At 42.0% G+C, this 21,453-nt stretch overlaps 1 protein-coding gene across 1 annotated transcript; it reads right to left on the bottom strand.

The window, feature by feature from the left end:
• Positions 1 to 9,051: 9,051 nt before the first annotated feature.
• Positions 9,052 to 21,046, bottom strand: LOC126336858 (protein atonal). The gene is made up of 2 exons (XM_050000954.1): positions 20,744 to 21,046; positions 9,052 to 12,446 (listed from the first exon to the last, which is right to left on the bottom strand). The coding sequence occupies exons 1-2, from the start codon at positions 21,022 to 21,024 to the stop codon at positions 11,900 to 11,902; spliced, it is 828 nt and encodes a 275-aa protein (XP_049856911.1). The 5' UTR covers positions 21,025 to 21,046; the 3' UTR covers positions 9,052 to 11,899.
• Positions 21,047 to 21,453: the final 407 nt, after the last annotated feature.

Genomic DNA, 21,453 nt, shown 5'->3' with positions numbered 1-21,453 from the left:
AATCAACATTTATATTATGTTAGTGGCAAAATAGGAAACTGTTCATTAAATAAATAGGCAAGTATCACAAAATACTAGGTAGTCATGCACTATTCTTTTTGTAGTGTAATTCTAGAGGGTATGATGTTCTTTGAAATACTTGTGTAATGAAAAGATGTAAGAAACTTAATAAGTCAAGAAAAAACAAACTCGTTAAATAGATACAGATACGTCGCTTTCAGGGGTGATAACTATAGTGCGATGCTATCATATGAGATGCCGACTGTAGAAATCGCGAAATTATTAATCCGGAGATTCATTGTGTTAATGCTTATTCACTGTAAAATATTAATTTTTGTAGTTTTCAAGGTATTGAAATTATTATTGTGTATTGGATGCGTCTCACTTTTATGAGATCGCCGATGTATTCAGAATTGCATTTATATTTGACTGTAAATTATTACAGAGCCGTAGGAAGAAATCTTTCAGCTAGTCTCAACGTCTGCCATTGCTGGCCATTCCGCATTCCGTTAAGCGAGGGACCACTGTCCGGCTTTGCTACACTGGGATTTTCCCCACATTTGACTCACTGCTCGTCCTCGCCGCTTTGTTGCCTGAGTGGTTGCTGCAGCCTACCCTGAGCCCCAGGCGTTCAGCCGTACGTCGAATTCAGCGTACCTCGTAGCAGTCCTAGGCGGCCGGTTAGCTCGCCTACATGCTCGCAACGTTATGTCATGAAAAGTTTGCTTCCAAATTTCACAACAGGTTCAAATGGTTCAAATGGCTCTGAGCACTATAGGACTTAAATTCTGATGTCATCAGTCTCCTAGAACTTAGAACCACTTAAACCTAACTAACCTAAGGACATCACGCACATCCATGCCCGAGTCAGGATTCGAACCTGCGACCGTAGCGGTCGTGCCGTTCCAGACTGTAGCGCCTAGAACCGCTCGGGCACTTCGGCGGCTCACAATAGGTGCGAGACACTATCTCTACTTAGTATATGTGTTGCCTTCATCAGTTCTATACTTTACTAACTCGTTTCACGGTGATCACTTAGTACTTACGCGATTTATTTTCACTTTTCCCCTCATGCCAGATTAAAAGATTTGCTCCCACATAGATGACCTTAAAAACTATTTACAGAAATGTTGCCACAGGATCCTTTTATCAAATATTATAGAAAATTAAGCATTTTTACGCAGTTGTGAGTTGTCTAAATGGCAAAAGAAAAAAAAACGTATGATTCATAAACTGAACTTCAGTCAAGTCTACATTCGTAATAAAAGTAAACAATCTACAAATGACTTGAAATTCGAAACTTTAATTGCAATAACTATAATAAGCCATTGAACTTCCTCTTCTTCATACAATCGAACTCACAAATATAAAACAGCTTCCAATCTCCAATTATTTTTCAAATTAGATTATGTGTCATATATTTGATGTTAGGCATGTAAACGACAAAAACATTATGAAACGCCGGCCACTGGTGGCAGAGAGGTTCTGGCGCTACAGTCTGGAACCGCGCGACCGCTACGGTCGCAGGTTCGAATCCTGCCTCGGGCATGGATGTGTGTGTTGTCCTTAGGTTAGTTAGGTTTAAGTAGTTCTAAGTTCTAGGGGACTTATGACCTCAGAAGTTGAGCACCATAGTGCTGAGAGCCATTTGAACCATTATGAAAGGTTTGAAATTGTGGGTAAAGTCGCTAAGTGGTGCCATTACCACGCACTTTGTGAATATATTTTAAGTAATTTTCTCTCCGTTTGAAGCAAAATCTAATTTTTCATGCATCTCAATGTTTCTTTATGTCATATGTCCTGAACCAAGTGTCATACACTGATATAATATTGCAGATACATTCAGTGCTACTTTTGGACGCTGTTTGAAAAAAGTGTCGCGAACACAGATAGTAGTAAAGAAGAAACAAAGTAAAACGTGATGTCTGATGCTGCAGCTTTACTGTATGATCAGAAAAAAAGAAGTAAGCGATAAGTTTTCTTCCTGTCATCATTTTCTGGTTAGTGTCAGCAAAAGAAAGTTTCGTAATGGTATGAGATTATGTGTATAGGTTTGTTGCGAGTCAGTGAGTGCTATCACACTCAAATACCGGACGAATATAGCCACAGTATTTGCCTCAAGACTTGTACACTGTTTGTAAGTGCAAAAGCTAGTTTTGCACGCATCTCAGTGTTTGTGAAGTCATATCTCCCAAACTATATGTCGTACAACGACATAATTTTGGCGGTACATTTACTGGTAAATACACTACTGGCCATTAATATTGCTACACCACGAAGCTGACGCGCTACAGACGCGAAATTTAACCGACGGGAAGAAGAGGCTGTGATATGCAAAGAGCATTCACACGGTTGGCGCCGGTGGCGACACCTACAACGAGCTGACATGAAGAAAGTTTCCAAACGATTTCTCGTACACAAAGAGCAGTTGACCGGCGTTGCCTGGCGAAACGTTGTTGTGATGCCTCGTGTAAGGAGGAGAAATGCGTACCATCACGTTTCCGACTTTGATAAAGGTCAGATTGTAGCCTATCGCGATTGCGGTTTATAGTTGGGTTCAGGAGGGTAATACGGAACGCCGTGCTGGATCCCAACGGCATCGTATCAGTAGCAATCGAGATGGCAAGCATCTTATCAGCATGGCTGTAACGGATCTGCTGTCACGCCTTGATCCCTGAGTCAACCGACGACGTTTTCAGCAACATGGACTATCAGCTCGGAGACCATGGCTGCGGTTACCCTTGACGCTGCATCACAGAGAGGAGCGCCTGCGATGGTGTACTCAACGACGAACCTGGGTGCACGAATGGCAAAACTTCATTTTTTCGGTTGAATCCAGGTTCTGTTTACAGCATCATGATGGTCGCATTCGTGTTTGGCGACATCGCGGTGAACGCACATTAGTATGTGTATTCGTCGTCACCATACTGGCGTACACCCGTCGTGATGGTATGGGGTGCCATTGGTTACAAGTCTCGGTCACCTCTTGTTCGCATTGACGGCACTTTTAACAGTGGACGTTACATTTCAGATGTGTTACGACCCGTGGCTCTACCCATCATTCGATCCCTGTGAATAACGCACGACCGCATGTTGCAGGTCCTGTACGGGCCTTTCGGGATGCAGAAAATGTTAGACTGCTGCCCTGGCCAGCACATTCTCCAGATCTCTCACCAATTTAAAACGTCTGGTCAATGGTGGCCGAGCAACTGTCTCGTCACAATACGCCAGTATTACTCTTGATGAACTGTGGTATCGTGTTGAAGTTGAATGGGCAGCTGTACCTGTAGAAGCCATCCAAGCTCTGATTGACTTAGTGCCGAGGCGTATCAAGGCCGTTATTAAGGACAGAGGCGGTTGTTCTGGGTACTGATTTCTCAGGATCTATGCACCCAAATTGCGTGAAAATGTAATCACATGTCAGTTCTAGTATAATTTATTTGTACAATGAATACCCGTTTATCATCAGCATCTCTTCTTGGTGTAGCAATTTTAAGGGCCTGTAGTGTATGAATACTATTTGCAAAATGTGTTATGAATACAATTAGTGGTACAGAAGAAATAAATCAGAACGTTCATGCCTGGTGCGCCAGTTTTAATGCGTAAACAGCGAAAATGTATCTAGCTACTTACTTTTTTCTGTCGATCATTTTATTTGTGGGTGCTGGAAGGGGGGGGGATGTCATCAAGAAAATGTTTCGCAAAGACTTGAAATTACCTATACAGTTTCTTGCAACTCACTAAGTGCTCTCATTCTCAAATGAATGTATTTCGGGTGTTAGTGCGCAGTGAGTTATGCTGCCTCAAGACATATATTCAGTTTATAATATAATATTTATCTTACTGTGATAAACTTTCATTTTTGGCTATACCTCTTAATGAGTACATTATGCCAGAATTTTAAATTTTTAAATTCGGTCATTATTCGTATGAATTACAGAAAATCAATTTTTTGTTGCTCTGAAAGCCGTTGGGTAGGCAAAAGTAACTGATTTTACGTTCGGTGTTCTGGGATCGTTGCTCGGTTACAATGTGTGTTTGCGTGTGTGTGTGTGTGTGTGTGTGTGTGTGTGTGTGTGTGTGTGTGTGTACAACAAAGTCTGCGAAACTGAACAACACGATTGTCGGTCGAGAGGACACTATCTAGACTGCTGTTCAGAAACCTGTACTTTGAATATTCTTCTACATATCCAAGTGATCGTTGACGTCATTAGTATGTTGATAGGGAAAATTTTTTTTTTCTATTGTGAGAAGGGGTAAGGTGAGCCGCGCCAAACGGCGTGTATAGAAATGACGAACAATTTTTCGGATTGCGTATTGAGGATCAGTGAAGGTGGTTTTGGTCTGTGGATGTTTCCCCTAACTTTGCTTCGGATCACAAGATTTCCTTGTCTGCGCACGTACTTATGAACTTTTATGCCTCTCACACTTTTTTAAACAATGGAAAGTACCCTGTAACCGGATGAAATGAACCCAAGAACTAATCGGCCGAGATTCGAAGAAAATCAGATGCATCTGCTCGTCTGGTTTTCTCAAAGGCCCGCTATGAGCTGCTCCTTTCTGATGGGCAGAGGCGATAGTACCATGACAAATCACTTTGTCCAAAAATTCGGCCTCTGTTCTCCATCTTTTAGGAAAAAAACAGAAAAAATTCCTTACAGTGTGGAGAGCAGTTAAAGGAGGAACCTACTCAGCTACTCAGGACTGTGTTGTTGTGGTCTTCAGTCCGAAGACTGGTTTGATGCACCTCTATCCTGTGCGCGCATGTTCATCTCTGAAAAACTACTGCAGCCCACATCCTGAATTTGCTTACTCTGTATTCATCTCTTGGTCTACCTCTATGATTTTCTCTCTGCCCCACACACTCTGCTCCAGTATTAAATTGGTGAGCCCTTCATATCTCAAAATGTGTCATATCAACCGATCGCTTCTTTACGTCAAGTTGTGCCACAAATTTCTTGTCTCCCAAATTCTATTTAGTATCTCCTCATTAGTTACGTGATATAGCCACCTAATCTTCAACTTTCTGCTGTAGCATATCCATCTAATCTTCAACATTCTTCTGTAGCGCCACATATCGAAAGCTTCTATTGTCTTTTTGTCTAAACTGTTAATTGTCCATGTTTCACTTCTATACATGGCTACACTCCAAACAAATAATTTCAGAAAAGACTTCCTAATCCATCTGCATTCGATGTTAACTAAATTCTCTTCTTCAGAAGTGTTTTTCTTGCCATTGTCATCCTACATTTTATATCCTCTCTACTTCGACCACCATAAGTTGTTTTGCTGTGCAAATGGAAAAAAATCATCTACTACTTTAAATGTTCCATTTCCTTACCCAAGTCACTTGTCCTCACCTGATTTAATTCGACTACATTCCGTTATCCTTGTTTGCTTTCGTTGATATTCATCGCCGGCCGAAGAGGCCGTGCGGTTCGAGGCGCTGCAGTCTGGAACCGCGAGACCGCTACGATCGCAGGTTCGAATCCTGCCTCGGGCATAGATGTGTGTGATGTCCTTAGGTTAGTTAGGTTTAACTAGATCTAAATTCTAGGTGGCTAATGACCTCAGAAGTGGAGTCCCATAGTGCTCAGAGCCATTTGAACCATTTTTTGGTGTTCATCTTATAAGCTCCTTTCAAGACAATGTCCATTCCATTCAACTACTCTTCCAAGCCCTTCGCTGTGTCTGACAGAACTGCAGTGTCATAGACAAACCTCAAATTTTTTATTTCTTCTGCCTGAACTTTAATTCCTACTCGAAAATTTTCTTTGGTTTCCTTTACCAGTCGTTCAATGTACAAGGTGAATAACATCGAGGACAGACTACCACCTTGTCCCACTCCCTTCTCAATCACTGCTTCCCTTTCATGCCTTTAGACTCTTGTAACTGCCGTCTGGTTTTTGTACAAGTATTTCACAATTTCAAAGAGAGTATTCAAGTCAAAATATTAAAATGCTTTCTCTATGTCTAAAAATGCTATAAATGTAGTTTTGTCTTTCCTCAGTCCATCCTCTAACGTAAGTCGTAGGGACAGTACTGCCTCGCGTGTTCCTACATCTCTCCGGAATGCAAACTGGTTTTCCCCAACGTCGGCTCCTACCGGTTTTCCATTCTTCTATAAAGAAATCGTGTCAATATTTGCAAACATGGCTTATTAAACCGATAAATCGATAGTTTTCACACCGGTCCGAAGTGCTTTCTTTCGAATCGGAATTATTACCTCTTCTTGAAGTCTGAGGGTATTTCGCCTGTCTCATACGCCTTTCCCACCCGTCAGAAGAGTTTTGTTGTGCCTGGCTTTTCTACGGCTATCAATAATTCTGACGGAATATTGTCTGCTCCTGGGGTCTTAGATGTTTCAGAGTTCTGTGAAATTCTTCTCCCACCTCATCTTCATCCATGTTCACTTACCTTTCTATAATACTGCCTTCAAGTGGGTCAAGTTTAGACCCACAAAAAAGTTCCCCTTTCACTTTTCTCTTCTTTGCTTGGACTGGTTTGCCATCCGAACTCTTAATATTCACACAATGTTTTTCTTTTCCCCATGTGCCTCTTTGGGTTTCCTGTAGCGGTATGTGTCTTCCCCCTAGTGAATTATGCTTCTAAATCCTTAAATTTGTCCTCTAGTCATTCCTGCTCAGATACTTTGCACTTTCTCTTAGTCTCCTTTTTTAAATGTTCGCATTCTCTTTTGCCTGCTTCATTTCCTGCTAATTTATTTTTCTCCCTTCATCAGTTAAATTCAACATCTCTTGTGTTTCCAAGGACTTCTACTAGGCCTTGTCTTTTTACCTATTTGATCCTCTGCTGCCTTCTTTATCTCTTAAAGCTACGAATTCATTTTTTACTGTATACCTTTTCCCCATTTTAGGCAACCCATGCCTAACACTGCCTCCCAAAATCTCAGAAACTTCTGGCCCTTTCAACTTATCTAGACCCCATCTCCTTAATTTCCTACCATTTTACAGTTTCTTCAGCTTTAATCTACAGTTCATAACCATTAAATTGTGGTCTGAGTCCACACAGGCCCTGGAAATGCCTTACAACTTGAAATCTGTTTCCTAAATCTCTGTTGTACCATTACACAGGGTGAGTCACTAACTACTGCCACCTAGAATAACTCCAGAAGTATGACAGTACCTGAAAATTTTTTAAGACAATTGTTGCATGGGACAACGGGGGCCATAATATGACGTTGGTTTTTTGTTGTTAGGAGGGGTCGTGACAGAGATATGAAGGTCAACTTTGTTTTTCTAAATGCGCTGCTATAACTTGGTGCTTCTTTTCTGATAGCAGCTATTGAGATGAATCCAATGATGTGTAACACTAAGGTCTTCGAAGGTAAAAAAAGGTGGCATGAACGTGCATTTATAGAAGGTGTTCGAAGTGATGACCATTGGTATCAATTCAGTGTTGCAATCTTCTTATCATTGCTTTAATGGTATTCCCTATCACTTCGGCACTTATCGAAGCACATGCTCTGACAATTCTCTCTCGTATATCATGCAAATAGTAAATATTCGCCGAATACGGCGTATCCATCTAACGTGCCGTTGACACGTAAACACCATTCGACGGTTTTGCAGTACAACAAGACTAGTATCGTTGAATCAAGCGAATGTGAATGATGTATTCCTTTGAAGAACAAGTTGATATGCTTCTCATTTATGGAGAATGCCAACGAAATTCAATGAGAGCTAGAGACTTATACACTGAAAGATATCCTAAAAGTAATCACCGTACACGTAGTACATTTAAATATGTGTATGATAAATTGAGAACAACTGGATCTTTATTGCATTGGAAACATATCCAGCAAAGGGAAGTTACTAACAAGGAAACGGAAATTGGTACTTTTGCCTTGTGGGTCAAGATCCTTGTGTTACTTTGTGTCAAATTTGCTAGGGTATCTGGCATGAACCAGAGTAGTGTTGTTGTGTTCTTCATCACCATAAATATCATCCTCACCATATCAATCTCCATCAAGAATTAACCGGTATGGATTGTATGCGTTGCATTGAATTCTGCTAATGTGCTGAAATTCGGATTCAGATGCATTTATTAATTTGATTTTATTTACTGATGAGGCCATTTTTGTCTACTAGCAGGAGTCTACATACTTTTGATCAGATAATGTACTTCAATTACTGTGAAGTAACTAATGTATTGCAGACTTGAGTTTTCCTGGTCAGACAAAAGCACATTGTAAAAAAGGTAATAAGTGTCCCCATCTGTATTACCATGTTTTATCACCTAGCATCTGACTCCCAAAAAAATGGAAAAGTTGAAAAAAATGTTTGGATTTATTCGTTGATAACTTTGTAACTCCCATCCCTTCTTCATCATAAGCAAACCTTTATGTCAATAATAATGTATAGGCTATCTAGTTAGCCCTACTAAAATTAAATCACTAACAATACTCTCATAATTACTGGAACAAGCAACAGTATGTACAGTCATTTCACCAACTTACAATATCTCTTTTTTCTTTGCAATGTGTTTTGATTAAAGATGTTTCTTGATAAATGAAAGTTCTGTGCACTGACACTTTTCTGTCTCTCTATGCAGGGTAGTAGACTAAATTCATTGCACAGTACTTGTGAATACCTCATATGCAACTTTTCCCTCATTCTGTCATTCAGATGTGGATGAACAGAGAAAAATGTACACAGGTTTGCATATGGAACTGCTTTAAAACAACTTTCATGTGCATTAATTTTGACTGCAATGACCAAACCACTACTACAATACTAACCATTACATTATCAGTCCTTGTTGCTATGACACATTAGTAACTAAAATATAACAGGGTAGAGGAAAATTCATTACTGCTTGTTTTGGGAGGCTGTAAAGTGCAATGATAATTTTGGCCACAATATTTCAGCAGGAGCAATACTCGAACTCCCACTGATTAAAAGTTTTCTAAACAGCAGTGTCTCGCATCATATGCAATTACTACCATGAAAATGGGCACAGTGAAAATTAAAGAAACAGGTTTAAAATTAAAACAAAAAGTTATATGAAACATAAATGGAGATCATTTATTCACAACATATTAATAAAATATATACAATATGTACAAGATTTAAATGCTAAACATAATACTGTTCTTAGAAGATGTAAGTATGCACAACACATAGCTGCTACACCTATGTATGTCAATGAATATCTACAACCTGTAAATTGTCGTATGGGCTACATACAAAATAAGGCTTATTTTTTTACTCAAACCTGCACAACAAACAGATGTATGACCAGATATAATAATATATCAGAAGCGAAAAATGTAGCTCTAGTTTTGAGATAGTTAACTAGTATTTCAGTATTGATTTTAAAAAATTTGGTCTTCATTTTAAAAAACAAAATCTGATCTTTTCTAACACAGCTTACAGTTATGATAATGAATGAAAGTAACTAGAGAAAAATTCAAACTGCACAGATCTACATGGCTGAAAACTTAAAATACTACAAACATCTACTTTTTTAATATCACTCAAGAACTAAACAATCATAAACCTGAAATTATGAGGTACACTGGTATAGACAGAAACAGACTCATTTAACAACATTCACAGCAGTCTTAATAATATACAGGAAAGGATAAGAAAATACAGTACAGCATTCTGGGATCAACAATCACAAAAATAAATACAAATATGAAAGCAGGTACTTATATTTTATGTCCACTGAAGTTTGCATTCTCTGTTCCACATTATCTACATTTGTTCTATGCCAAACAAGCATAAAGTCTAGAAATTATTATCAAAGGAAGAGCTCCAACAACACTGCTTAGTTATTATATGGGTAAACAATAGAACAGCTTATACCGAAGTAACTTAATGGGTAATAAAGTGAAATGGGGGTGGGAAAGACTAGATAATATGTTTGCACAGTCAGTAGTAATGCAATGTATTCCAGTTACGAAACATATGGCACAAATCAGTTGATGAAATAATGGTATGTCTGTTACATCAGACAAATCTATTTTGACATTAGCTACCATCTGGAATCTACAGCTTCCTTAAAAATATATTCAGTTATAAAGTATTGCTTCATTTACTCAAATTCAACTTCTTGAATTTTGAATTTTAATATTTTCCAAACAGAAGAAAAACTGAATAGTGTGATACTGGTTGTTGACATCAGTATAAATGAATGTCACACACCTAGCTGATTCAGTAGGTTATGAACTTGAGTGGAGTGCATATATGCAGGTGGGTGAGAGATGTGGCATGCATATGATGATGTTGACTTTCATGTTACTGCAGATCATGCTATCTGGAAATAGCCTTCATTATGGATAAAGGACGGAAAAATACACTAAAGGAAACAAATAATTTTATTAATACATGTCTAGATCACATTTTTTAAATTTAACTCTAATTACCTCTTTCAGATCTGATACTGACTTACAGGAGGGTGGTTGCTGCTTTATGTCATGGACCATTTGATGCCAGTCATAGAACCATTCCTGTGTTTTGCTTTTAGCTTGGAGATGGCTTAATAACAATTAAGACAAGAACATTATCTGTACTATTCCAACCATAAAACAATAAAGTGAATTCACTGCTGGCTTCTGAGATATGATTTCCTACTCTAGGAACAAAGAAGTATGATAGTTTTTTTTGTTCAGTGACAATACAAGAGACAGAAACTGAGTCCCAAAATGTTACATGCCTTGGTGTTCACAAGTGAAAATAGTACAAGTGGTTGTAATTATGTGGTTTTAATTATCACTTTAAAACATCAGTAAAAGGAAACCACCATAAAGCTGACACTGAGTTGCAGATAGGCACAATGGGAAGACAGTTTTACATTTAAGCCTTCTTAAGAAAAAAGATATGCACGCACACACACACACACACACACACACACACACACACACACACACACACACACACACAGCAAGCACATCAGTATCACACCTTATGCATATGACGACGACCTCTGGCAGCTCGGACCTGAATGGTGACAATCCTGTCTGAGGTGCTGAAGATGGCAGTCATGTGTGCATTGAGGTGTGCTTTTTAGCGTGAATGAATGTGCATGCGTTTCCTTTTCTGGAATGTCTTTATATTCTGCCTGTCTGTGACTCCACATGTCATTTTTATGGTGAGCAGCAATCTACCTTTTTTTATTATATTGTTGATATTGCAACCTGGAGTTCCATCATTTTAAAAATTACATAATTAATTGTTTATTTGTTGACAGGTACAAGTCTGCAGTCCTGATACATACTGAAATCATCTTGCTCGAGTACTACAACGATCTGCTAAAGCAACAATAAGAAAATAGTGGCGGCCCATCTCCACTTCACTGAGGAGCTATAGCCATGAGTGCAGTGCTGTGGCAAGGTTACTACAATGTTTACCAGGACTGCAGACATGTACCTGCCAATAAACAAAAAGTGTAATTACATAATTTTAATTATTTTGAAATGTTAATTAAAGCTTTGACTACCCCTGTGAGAAGCATACCACGTACCGGTGCAGAGGACACACTGGAGGATTCACAATGTACGTTTTGGTGTACAGAAAAAGAGAGAGAGAGAGAAAGAATGAAATAAAATAAATAAAAACGTATCTTCTCGGCACATAGACCGCTGTAGCTTCCTAATTGCATTAAATTCAAAATCACTTTACAGCTGAAACTTAGGTCATAGTGGGGTGTTAATCTGTGCTTATGGAACCAGCGTGGGGATCTATAGCAATTCGCCTCTGTCGGCGCAAAATGTCCGGAATTGTAGCTGTACTTGTAGCCTCGTGAACAGAAAATAACTGCCAGCGATCTAAAATGTCTATCGCAATGTTGCAGCACTGACCGGCGCGAAGGTAGCTTAGAGCTGACACATCGACGGTGTTAAAGTTTACCGTTCGGCGCAGTAGCAACACAGCTACTGCAAGAGGTCGTAGAGGGCGGTGATGTAGGTCTGCGCCATCTGCAACGTCTCGTACTTGGAGAGCTGGCGGTCGTTGCCGAGCGAGGGCAGGTGCGTGCGCAGCCGGTCGAACGCCCTGTTGAGGTTCTGCATGCGGCGGCGCTCGCGGGCGTTGGCGGCCAGCCGCCGCCGCCGCATCACCAGCGGACTCACCGCCCGCCCGCTGCCGCCGCCGCTGCCGCCCCCGCCGCGCCGCCTCGCCACCCCCGCGGTCGCCAAGCAGCCCTCTTCGTCGTCGTCGCCGTCCCAGTCGTCGTCGTCGGCGAAACCGTCGTCGGAAGTGGGCGAATTGGCGGGCAGGTGTAAGGAAGCCTTGGCAGGCGAACCGGCAGTGGTCTCCTGCTTGATGACCGGTACCAGCGGCTGTTGCACGGCGTACCTCAGTTGCTCCACCTTGCACAGCTCCTGCTTCACCGCAGCTGGCGCCGGCTGCTGCTGCTGCTCACCGTAGCGCAGCACCAGTGGGTGCAGGTCGGGTGCGATGAACTCCTCCACTGATTCCCTGCGCACCGAAACAAAACAATCCATTTCAGACCAATGCCCATCATTCTTGTTTGCTGTTTAGGATCCTGAGCAGGGAGACCGTACAAACTCACCGATTTGCTTCAAATTGACAGAACGTACAGGGCACGACTATTGACTGTCTTGAATGTCCAAATACTCCGACCAGTTCGTTAATACAGCTGAAACAGCAATTCTTATCCAGAGTCAGCAAGATGCCCGTTTTAGTTCAAAAATGGCTCTCAGCACTATGGGACTTAATATCTGAGGTCATCAGTCCCCTAGAACTTAGAACTACTGTAACTAACCTGTTTCTGCGGGTTATTACGTTATTATTGGGAATGGAAATACTTATTGCTTGTGAAATTAACGTGAGAAGATTAGGGTCGCCACCGGCTCTAACCATACAACTAACCAAAGGTTTGGCCGAGTCGGAAAATAATTTGATCACAGACCAAAATCTCATAAAAATGCATACGTAGTGATGTCGCTCATAGGGGATGCGATGTAATTAATAGTATTGCCGGTGCACTATTCACGAGAATCAAACATTTAAAATAAAATAGAAAATGCATGAAAACTGTGCATAATATCAGCTCCCAGCAACGTACCTGAAAATAAGAGCTAACGCAGGTGGATTTCTCTCAAGTATCACAAACCTATTTGTCTAGTTGACCACTACGGGAGTTGGCTATCCTGTACAACTGGTGCTGTATGACTATTGCAGACTTTCTGCAGCAGACTACGCCACCGTCTAGCAACGTGACACACAACCACATTCATTCAATCACGCCACTTTGAGAAAAGAGGAACAAGGAAAAGAAAAAGCTAGTGATAATGGGCTACCGGACTAATAAAAGGTGGCTACAGGACCCTTTCACTGCTTGAACCTAACTAACCTAATGACATCACACACATCCATGCTCGAGGCAGGATTCGAACCTGTGGCCGTAGCGGTCTCGCGGTCCCAGACTGTAGCGCCTAGAACCGCTCGGCCACTCCGGCCGGCCCCCGTTTTAGTGCCGGAAGCGGAAAACCAGTATTTTGTCTCAATAACGACGCTGATTCTGCCGCTCTTGTTACACGCAATAGCGACCTACATGACTAGCTGTCCATAGCCAATAGGTCAGCAACGAGGGACATTTCAGATAAGGCAAATGTGCAATATAATTGCGTAGACTTCCGCAGCCAGAATCAGTCGATATAAAAGTTTTCTGGGCATGGTACCGCGTCATTAAAGTTTAAACAACTGCTGCTGGAGGAAAACCAACGTTTCGGCCACGGTGGCAGCGGCATTCTTCTGGATCTAATGGCGCGTTCTAGCTATGCAGTGTCCTTTATATTTTGTTGTTACTGTTCACTGCACATGCCATTACGTCATAATTTTAAAAAGGTAGTTAGTTTCAATGGTCGCTTAAGGAAGAAGGAGAGGGAACTTTATTTTAATAGGTTATTGCGGTGGAGGGAGAACTTAACCTTTGTGTCTATTGTCCCTTGTTTCATGTGCCATAATTGGTGGTCACCGTCGAATGAGAAGTTGCCTGCTGTTTACCAAATGCTGGACGTCGGCCATGCGGCGGCAGTTATTCGCCGGTGGTGCTCGTGCCATGTGTTGACAGTGCGGTCTGTTGGGCTCTTACTGCTGAAAGCCAATATGTGGTAAGCCTGATCCATCCTCCCTGTTCAAGTATTTCGACGGCCTCTCTGATTTTTAGTTTCGTCATAGCCGGCTGCTTGGCCAACACACAGGCTTCTTTTCCGCTGTCTTTCTGATGTTCTTCCACTGCAGGTTTGTTGTGTTGCTCTAGACGAATGCGCGTTGCTATAGGCCTACCAGTCTCGCCGATGTATGCCTCTCCACATTCGCATTCCACCCTGTAAACGCCTGCAGTGTGTAATGCATCCACATTGTCTTTAGTGGAGCCTAGCACGTCCTGGATCCTACGACCACTATAGAAGACAGGCTGCACCCCAACACGGAATGTGGTTGCATCACGCACTAACCGTGTAATCGGCCACAGACAGCGCACCATTGTCGATCTTTCCAGATGGGCAGTGTGCAAAAGAAGCCTTACAAATAGGGCCGTACTGTCCTACTAGGAGGGAGTGCGGTACCAGCAGTGAGCGGACGGCGCCATCTCCACGACACTCGTCAGCACGAACCGGTTAATGAGGGACTCATAGCAGACTCAGAGAATGAAGAGTCAGTCAGCTATCGATGGGAACTTGTAAACCGGAAAGAGTCCCAAAGGTTCCATGAAATGTACTCACATCTGTTCTTTCACATTTGCGTCCTCTTCCCTAAGTAGTCCTGATGAGTTCCGTACTCTGCACCGCTCAAAGCTTGCTTTTCAGACATGGTCAGAGGAACATCAGGAGACCCACCACCAGTTACCCTAATGGAATGCATCGACCGATGTAAGGTCCCCCTTTACGTATCTTGCTTACATCCTCTCAGGACACGACAAGATGTAACTCTCAACCATTTTCGAGAATCAGTTTAAAATTTTTTACTCATGATTATGTGTTTTATATGTGCAGACGACCGTGAAAGAACTTAGTTTCAGAAGCGTGCAATCAAGGATTAGAATCTACCTACCAGCACTTCTTTTCCTCAAAAATGGCTCTGAGCACTATAGGAATTAACATCTGACATTTCCACCTAAAGCTGAAAGGCCAATATTTGAAGCTGAACGTTTGCTCGGCACTTCACGGATACCTTACGGTATTACCCCAATGTCTCCGTCACATATCCCTTATAGTATCGGGTTACACGCACAATAGCCAGAAAAGCTGACTGTTATGGAGGCATGTAACTCAAAGACTGGGTACTGAAAAAGGTACAAAATGCTTCTAATCCTTCATCATCAGACAATTTTCGCATATGAGATATCTTGGATAAAATGTAAGTGCTATCGACACTCGTCAGGTTTGTCAGCCACAACTGTATGTGACAAAGATGCTGACTGTGGGCATTTTTAACATGCAAAGCTAACGATGCTGGACAGAACATTATCATTCTGTCCTTCCCGAGATCATATTAGGAGGAATTCTTCACGTATCCCCACGAATAATACTAATTTACCCTTCCAATCGTTTGCCTACGTACCACTTCCGCTTTCGCTTCTTGTTTCCACCACCGTCTTGCTCACTTCTTGTGAAACATCGTTAACGACCAGAAGTCAATAAGACTTTAATTTAAACTTTACTCCACCAAATTCTTGATTGCTGTTCAAATGTGTGTGAATTCCTAAGGGATCAAACTACTGAGGTCATCGGTCCCTAGACTTACACACTATTTAAACTAAATATGCTAAGAAAAACACACACACCGAGGGAGGACTCGAAGCTCCGACGGGAGCTTGATTGCTCTGTGGGCAGGGATACTGCGAATAAATATGTATTTTGAAGAAGCAATGTCTTTCAAGCAACAATTATAGTCACTCATTTCGCTAATATTTCGATAACTGGATCCCATGCAAGTTAAAATGAGTCATTGTAAGGGGATAAAATAAGAACATTATGTGCAACCACCTGATAGTGTGTTCTACGGTTGGCATGCAAAAGAACGGCAGTTTACGGTGTCATAGATTGTACAATCGGACGTAGATCGCACCAGATAGCGAGGGGCAGCTCACCCATTCCTGTGTGATGGTTACCATTTATGACCTTTAGGCTTGCGCACGATTACTCTCTCAATGTATTTAATACGGCTGATGATACACCTACTTAGTTGCATGGACATCAGCTGAAACTCGCCGTCAAGCTACCAGTGTACTGAGTTACGGTATTCTGGCATTGCCCTGATGGTAAATACTTCGGCGAACACGTCAGCAATTAAGCCCTCAGTCACAAGTCCACAGCTGGCTTAGTACCTTCAGATTACAACTGTGGCTTCCATGCAATGAAAGCTTAAGACATCTTTTTTAACAGTTCCACTGCCTGCCTTGTAGCCGTATCGCCAATGCTCGCAATTCAACGAGAACAAATCCAACAATAATGTGCTGAAAAGTGCTACTGTTCCAGTATCTAAAGATGGAAAACGGTATCCCAAAATACAATACTTGCTATCCTATTTTACATCGAGCTAGCCTCTGGTTCCTATGTTCATTCAGCGACACACACTGACTTTCGAAACATACAATGAAAGAAAGCAATCATTGATTTTGCGTTAATCGTTTCCAGCAACCGGACTATCACAATCTGATTTTTGTGGACTTCACTATAATCGGCAGCTTTTTAGATTGTTGACTCTCCACCCCCACCACACGTTACCATAATTTCGCACGGTGCTACATTTTAGAGCAACTCTCTGGACTCGCAAAAAAATTCTTACCTCAAAAAAGAGAGTTCATACTGACCTGCGGTGTCAGTCCGCGAGTTCTGTGAGGGAGTTCGCTGTTCAGATGTTTCGGAGTTCAAACTACGCCTTCTCTGTAACTTATCATAGGATGTGCTGAATATAACATTGAATCAATCAACAAAAAACTGCAGCATTCATTCAGTGAGTCCTACACGGAGGAAAAAACTGTATTTGGATAACACTTCCGTAAGCATTGCACGGGAAGGTGGGCGCTATTTGACAAGTTTCACCGTCGATAGACTTACGGCAGATATGGGAAGAAAAAAATCCAAGTTACAAGGTTCCACTGTTGCAAACTGCTATTCTGTAGAAGAGTTCCTCGCAGTAATTGGGAACTTTTCACTGTAATGTGTTATTTAATCGTATACTTTCTGTCAGTTTCAGCGTGTTTTATTACTTCTTTAATGCTTTTGTTTATGAAGTTCCTCATTCGCGATGCTGTTATCTAGAGAAAAGGAAATGCTTAATGATTTGGTATTTCCGCTTTTTGCACGGAATGGCAGCTCTATACTTGGATACAAGTACGATAACGCTAAAAACAAAGAATTCTCTAGTACCCTCTTTCAACGCTAATAGTAAGCTTACGAGCATACATCGTTCAATGCCCATGGGTAACGTTGTTTATAACGCGAAATGCAACGAACACCACAAACGAGTGGTAGTCAAGCTGAAACGAAGACGTAAGATTTGTTTAGCGAATTTTGTAGAAGTGCGATGTTTTTGTAAAGGAAACCGAAAGTAAGATAACGGTGCGACCTATTTTAGATTCCTTCTCAAGAGCTTGGAGTCTTTTGTCAAGTAGGCATGACAGAATACTTTCATAGACTTCAGAAACGCGCTGCTAGGACCATAACGGGTCAGTACAGCCCTTAGACACCCAACAGAGATTCTAATTTAAATGCGAATTATTGTAAGACAGGCGACAAAATTCATGATAAATGTACTGAGTAAACTTGGAAAAATGGTGAAGCAAGACCGCAACAATTCAGTCGCCTTAGTCGTGTATTTAAATAGAGAAATTGCACTTACCGAAAGCTGTCATTTTTCCTTCACCCCATACACAAACGTGAGAGAAAATCACTAAAATTACTTAGACGTACTCACCGCCACAGACTAAACAATTATTTTCGGGGACCACATACGGGTGCGGGAATGAAATCAGAGGTACCGGTATATCATTCACTATACACGACGATAAATAATCTATTAGAAATTTCTAATAAGTTGTGTAACATAAAAATGGGGAAGATGCGAAAGTGATAAAGCACTGAAAAAACAGTTTTGATGTACTCTCTCTATCCCCAAGGCTGGCTACACCAGCATTAGTTGCCGATTCGGCGATTGTTCTCCAAGTCCAGCTGACCGGTTCGTGACCCCTCTATGAGCTGTGCGTGATGCAGCACATCCCAAGGGCACCCAATCCATCCTTTGTCCAAAAACCGCCGCCGAATTTTGCACAGACTCGATTCTCGCGTAGAATTTACAGAGGATATTTTTGCCAAATTATCAATGGCGTATCGCACCACACAGTATGCGCTGCGACGTATGCACTATTACGAATAATGTTTCTACAGTTTCAATACAGGTCACATGAATCTCAGTTGATAACTTTATACTTAACTAATGCTGTGCGAGTTAAAGGAAAATTTGACAAAAAATAGAACTTCTAGTCAGTTAAATGGACTCTACAAGACGTAAATTATACGCAAGAAAGAGCATAAAAGCGCTTTCGAGCCTTCTATAATCGGAGACTTCAATGCATACATAGAGAAGGAACACTTGTTAACGGTATATATTTTGTATTAAAAGTGCAACGAAAAACAACAGAAGCGAACAAAACAGGTAGAATTATTCTGCACGTACCAAAGCGTAGTAAATACATCTTGTTCCATACTTTCACGTTCGAACAAGACGAACTCATCGCAATTATATTAAGGGAAAAGATCAACATGATTCGTTTTCGCCTGTGCAGCTTCTTACAGCTTTTCTATAACGGAGGAGAGTGATTAACGTGAAGCTAGAACAAAAAATAGTTTCCATATTCTATCCTAGATATGCGCAATAGAGTTAATGATACACACTGATTACAATTTTCCCACGGTTCCAAATAATGCTGTCAATAGTTTACCTCCCACCCCTCATTCACAAACAAAGCTTTCTAAAGCGTAAGTCGAAATAGAAATCGCAAGATATTTAAGCTGCTTCTAAAGAAGCTATTCATCTGCCTCAACATTGTCTGATTACTCGCCTAGCAGAAAATAAGATTTCAGATGACACTACTTCTTCCGTATGATGCTATGGTAAAATTTCAAGACCAACACACTCATGACACTAATAACTGAAGTTTACGGTCTATGTAATAAGCGTTCTAGCAGTTCTGAAAGTTCACGTGATACTCTCCATAATTTGGGTTGCTACGGTGTTATTTTTTCCCGTTTCAGCGGTCTAGTATTACATGATATTAAATACCTTCTGTAGCGAAATCGTCGTTGTTTCGCGAGATTCACAGAGCGTTTATTGATAATTTCGTACAGACGAAAAGCTAAAGTATAAATTTTTACTATTTAGTCTAATGTCTGCTCTCACGAATTATCTGCATTAGATGAGTGTTGCCGTAGGAAGTAAACAATATTTCAGCGAGGCAGCGGCTTATCGTTTTGAGGTGCCACAGAAGGTGAAGGAAGTTGCCGCGACCGCTGCGTTCGCAGGTTCGACTCCTGCCTCGGACATAGATGCGTGTGATGTTCTTAGGTTATTTAGGTTTAAATAGTTCTAGGTTATAGGGTACTTATGACCTCAGAAGTTAAGTCCCATAGTGCTCAGAGCCATTTGAACCATTTTTTTGAAAAGTTGCCTCGATCGAACTGTGTGCAGCCCCTGCTACAGAAATCGACGCGATGCGTAAGTCTGACAAGCAGTTACTAAGTCGTGAGAGCCTCAAACAGCATACCTGCTTTTTTTGTCTGCGGCTAGAGCATGTACAAAGTCAACGGTACTAAATTAAACATTTAAGTAATCTCTGAACATATATAAAATCAATGGCACTAAATTAATCATATAAATAATCCCTTATTATAAACTTCTCTGGATGTAGCTGAAAAACTTTCGAGCTTTGGTGCTATGCAATTATGATGTTGGATACGTGAAAAAAGGTCATTTTGAACACGTAAGCGTCGACGAATGATGCTTGTATTTGTTGTATTGCACAGGCGGACCAGTCTCGTCTACGTCTACGTGGCTCATCATCTACGGAAAGAGCGTATACAGTCATAGTCATTTGTGATTAATTCTCAACGTAGTCAGTAATTACATGCTCTAGCAGCAGATGATGGGCGGTGCGACCGAAGAGGCCCAGCCAAATGTTCGAATAAACAAATTGAAATTAATACAAGCGGCTTTGGTTGGCCCTAACGTGACAAAACTGACAGTCATATACATATTAGTAACACAACATTCAAAATTTTCATAGTTACAACAATAATGATCAGAAGAGCATCGGCAACTGAGGAATATATTTATAGAATATAAATCTGTTTCAGTTGCTAGTAATTTTCAAAATTTATTCCACGACCGGTTTCGAAAATGAAAGCTTCATCTTGAGGTATTACCAAATAGTTACGAAAACATATATGTGTGGCTGTCGGGCCAGTCACTGGGGAACACACCCACGTCAACAAACGCATGGGAGCTTAGGACTGGCAACCACGGTGTCCGCCGGGACAACACGACACATTAATAATTTCATAATTATTTCGTGCCACCTGAAAATGAAGCTTTAAGCTTCGAAACCGGTCATGGAATAAATTTAGAAAATTACTGACAACTGAAGCGGATCATTATTCTGTAATAGTGAGTTACAGAATGACGTGAACTTTGTGAATCACGGCTTGTTACCGCATGGGAAGAGGCGGTCAGAGAGTTTTGGCGGTACTGACCGGTAGGCGAGGTGCAGGGGCGGCACGAGGGCGGTGTACCGCGGCAGCAGGTCGGGACCCGGGGTTGCCGCGGCGACCTCGCAGCCGGGGGTGACGGACCGCTGGCTGCCTGGGCTCGGCGTGTGGCAGCCGTCCGACAGCGCGTCCAGCTGCTGGCCCACCGGCTGGAACAGCTGCTGCACCCGTTGCTGCTGCTGGTAGCCCTCCTCCTTGCCGCCAGTGCAAGCGAACATGTAGCGGAACATGTCTGTCGCCATGGCGACCGCCGCTCCTCCACGCATTCCGCACACCGCACAGCCTCACGACTCGCGTGGCTCTGTCGCCCGAACTCGCGCGGGCGAGCTCCAGGAGCCGTGGTGAGTGGAGGGGAGAGCACCCGCGCAGACACGTGCCGCCCGACCAATGAGGGGAGTCGACTTGACCACGTGGCTGCCCCCCACCAGCCGCGGGGGGCGTGGCCAGGAGCCAGCGCGACGTCCCACCTCGGCTGCCCCGCGCGCGCCCCACGTGGTTGTGGAGGCTCTCACCTGCCGATAGCCACTGTGCAGCCGCCAGGTGGTTGACAGCCTTGGCGCTCGCCTGTCACGCCCGGTTGCCATATTAAGGCACAGCCTTGCTCATCGCATCATAGCCGCATTTTCATGGGATCTGGCCTAAAATAATAAAGTTTCGATTTTACGTGTGATTTATATTACAATTCATACCATAAT

The sequence above is a fragment of the Schistocerca gregaria genome, chromosome 2 (genome assembly GCF_023897955.1).
Source record: "Schistocerca gregaria isolate iqSchGreg1 chromosome 2, iqSchGreg1.2, whole genome shotgun sequence".
Lineage (NCBI taxonomy): Eukaryota > Metazoa > Arthropoda > Insecta > Orthoptera > Acrididae > Schistocerca > Schistocerca gregaria.
This window is presented reverse-complemented; position numbering and strand designations above follow the sequence as displayed.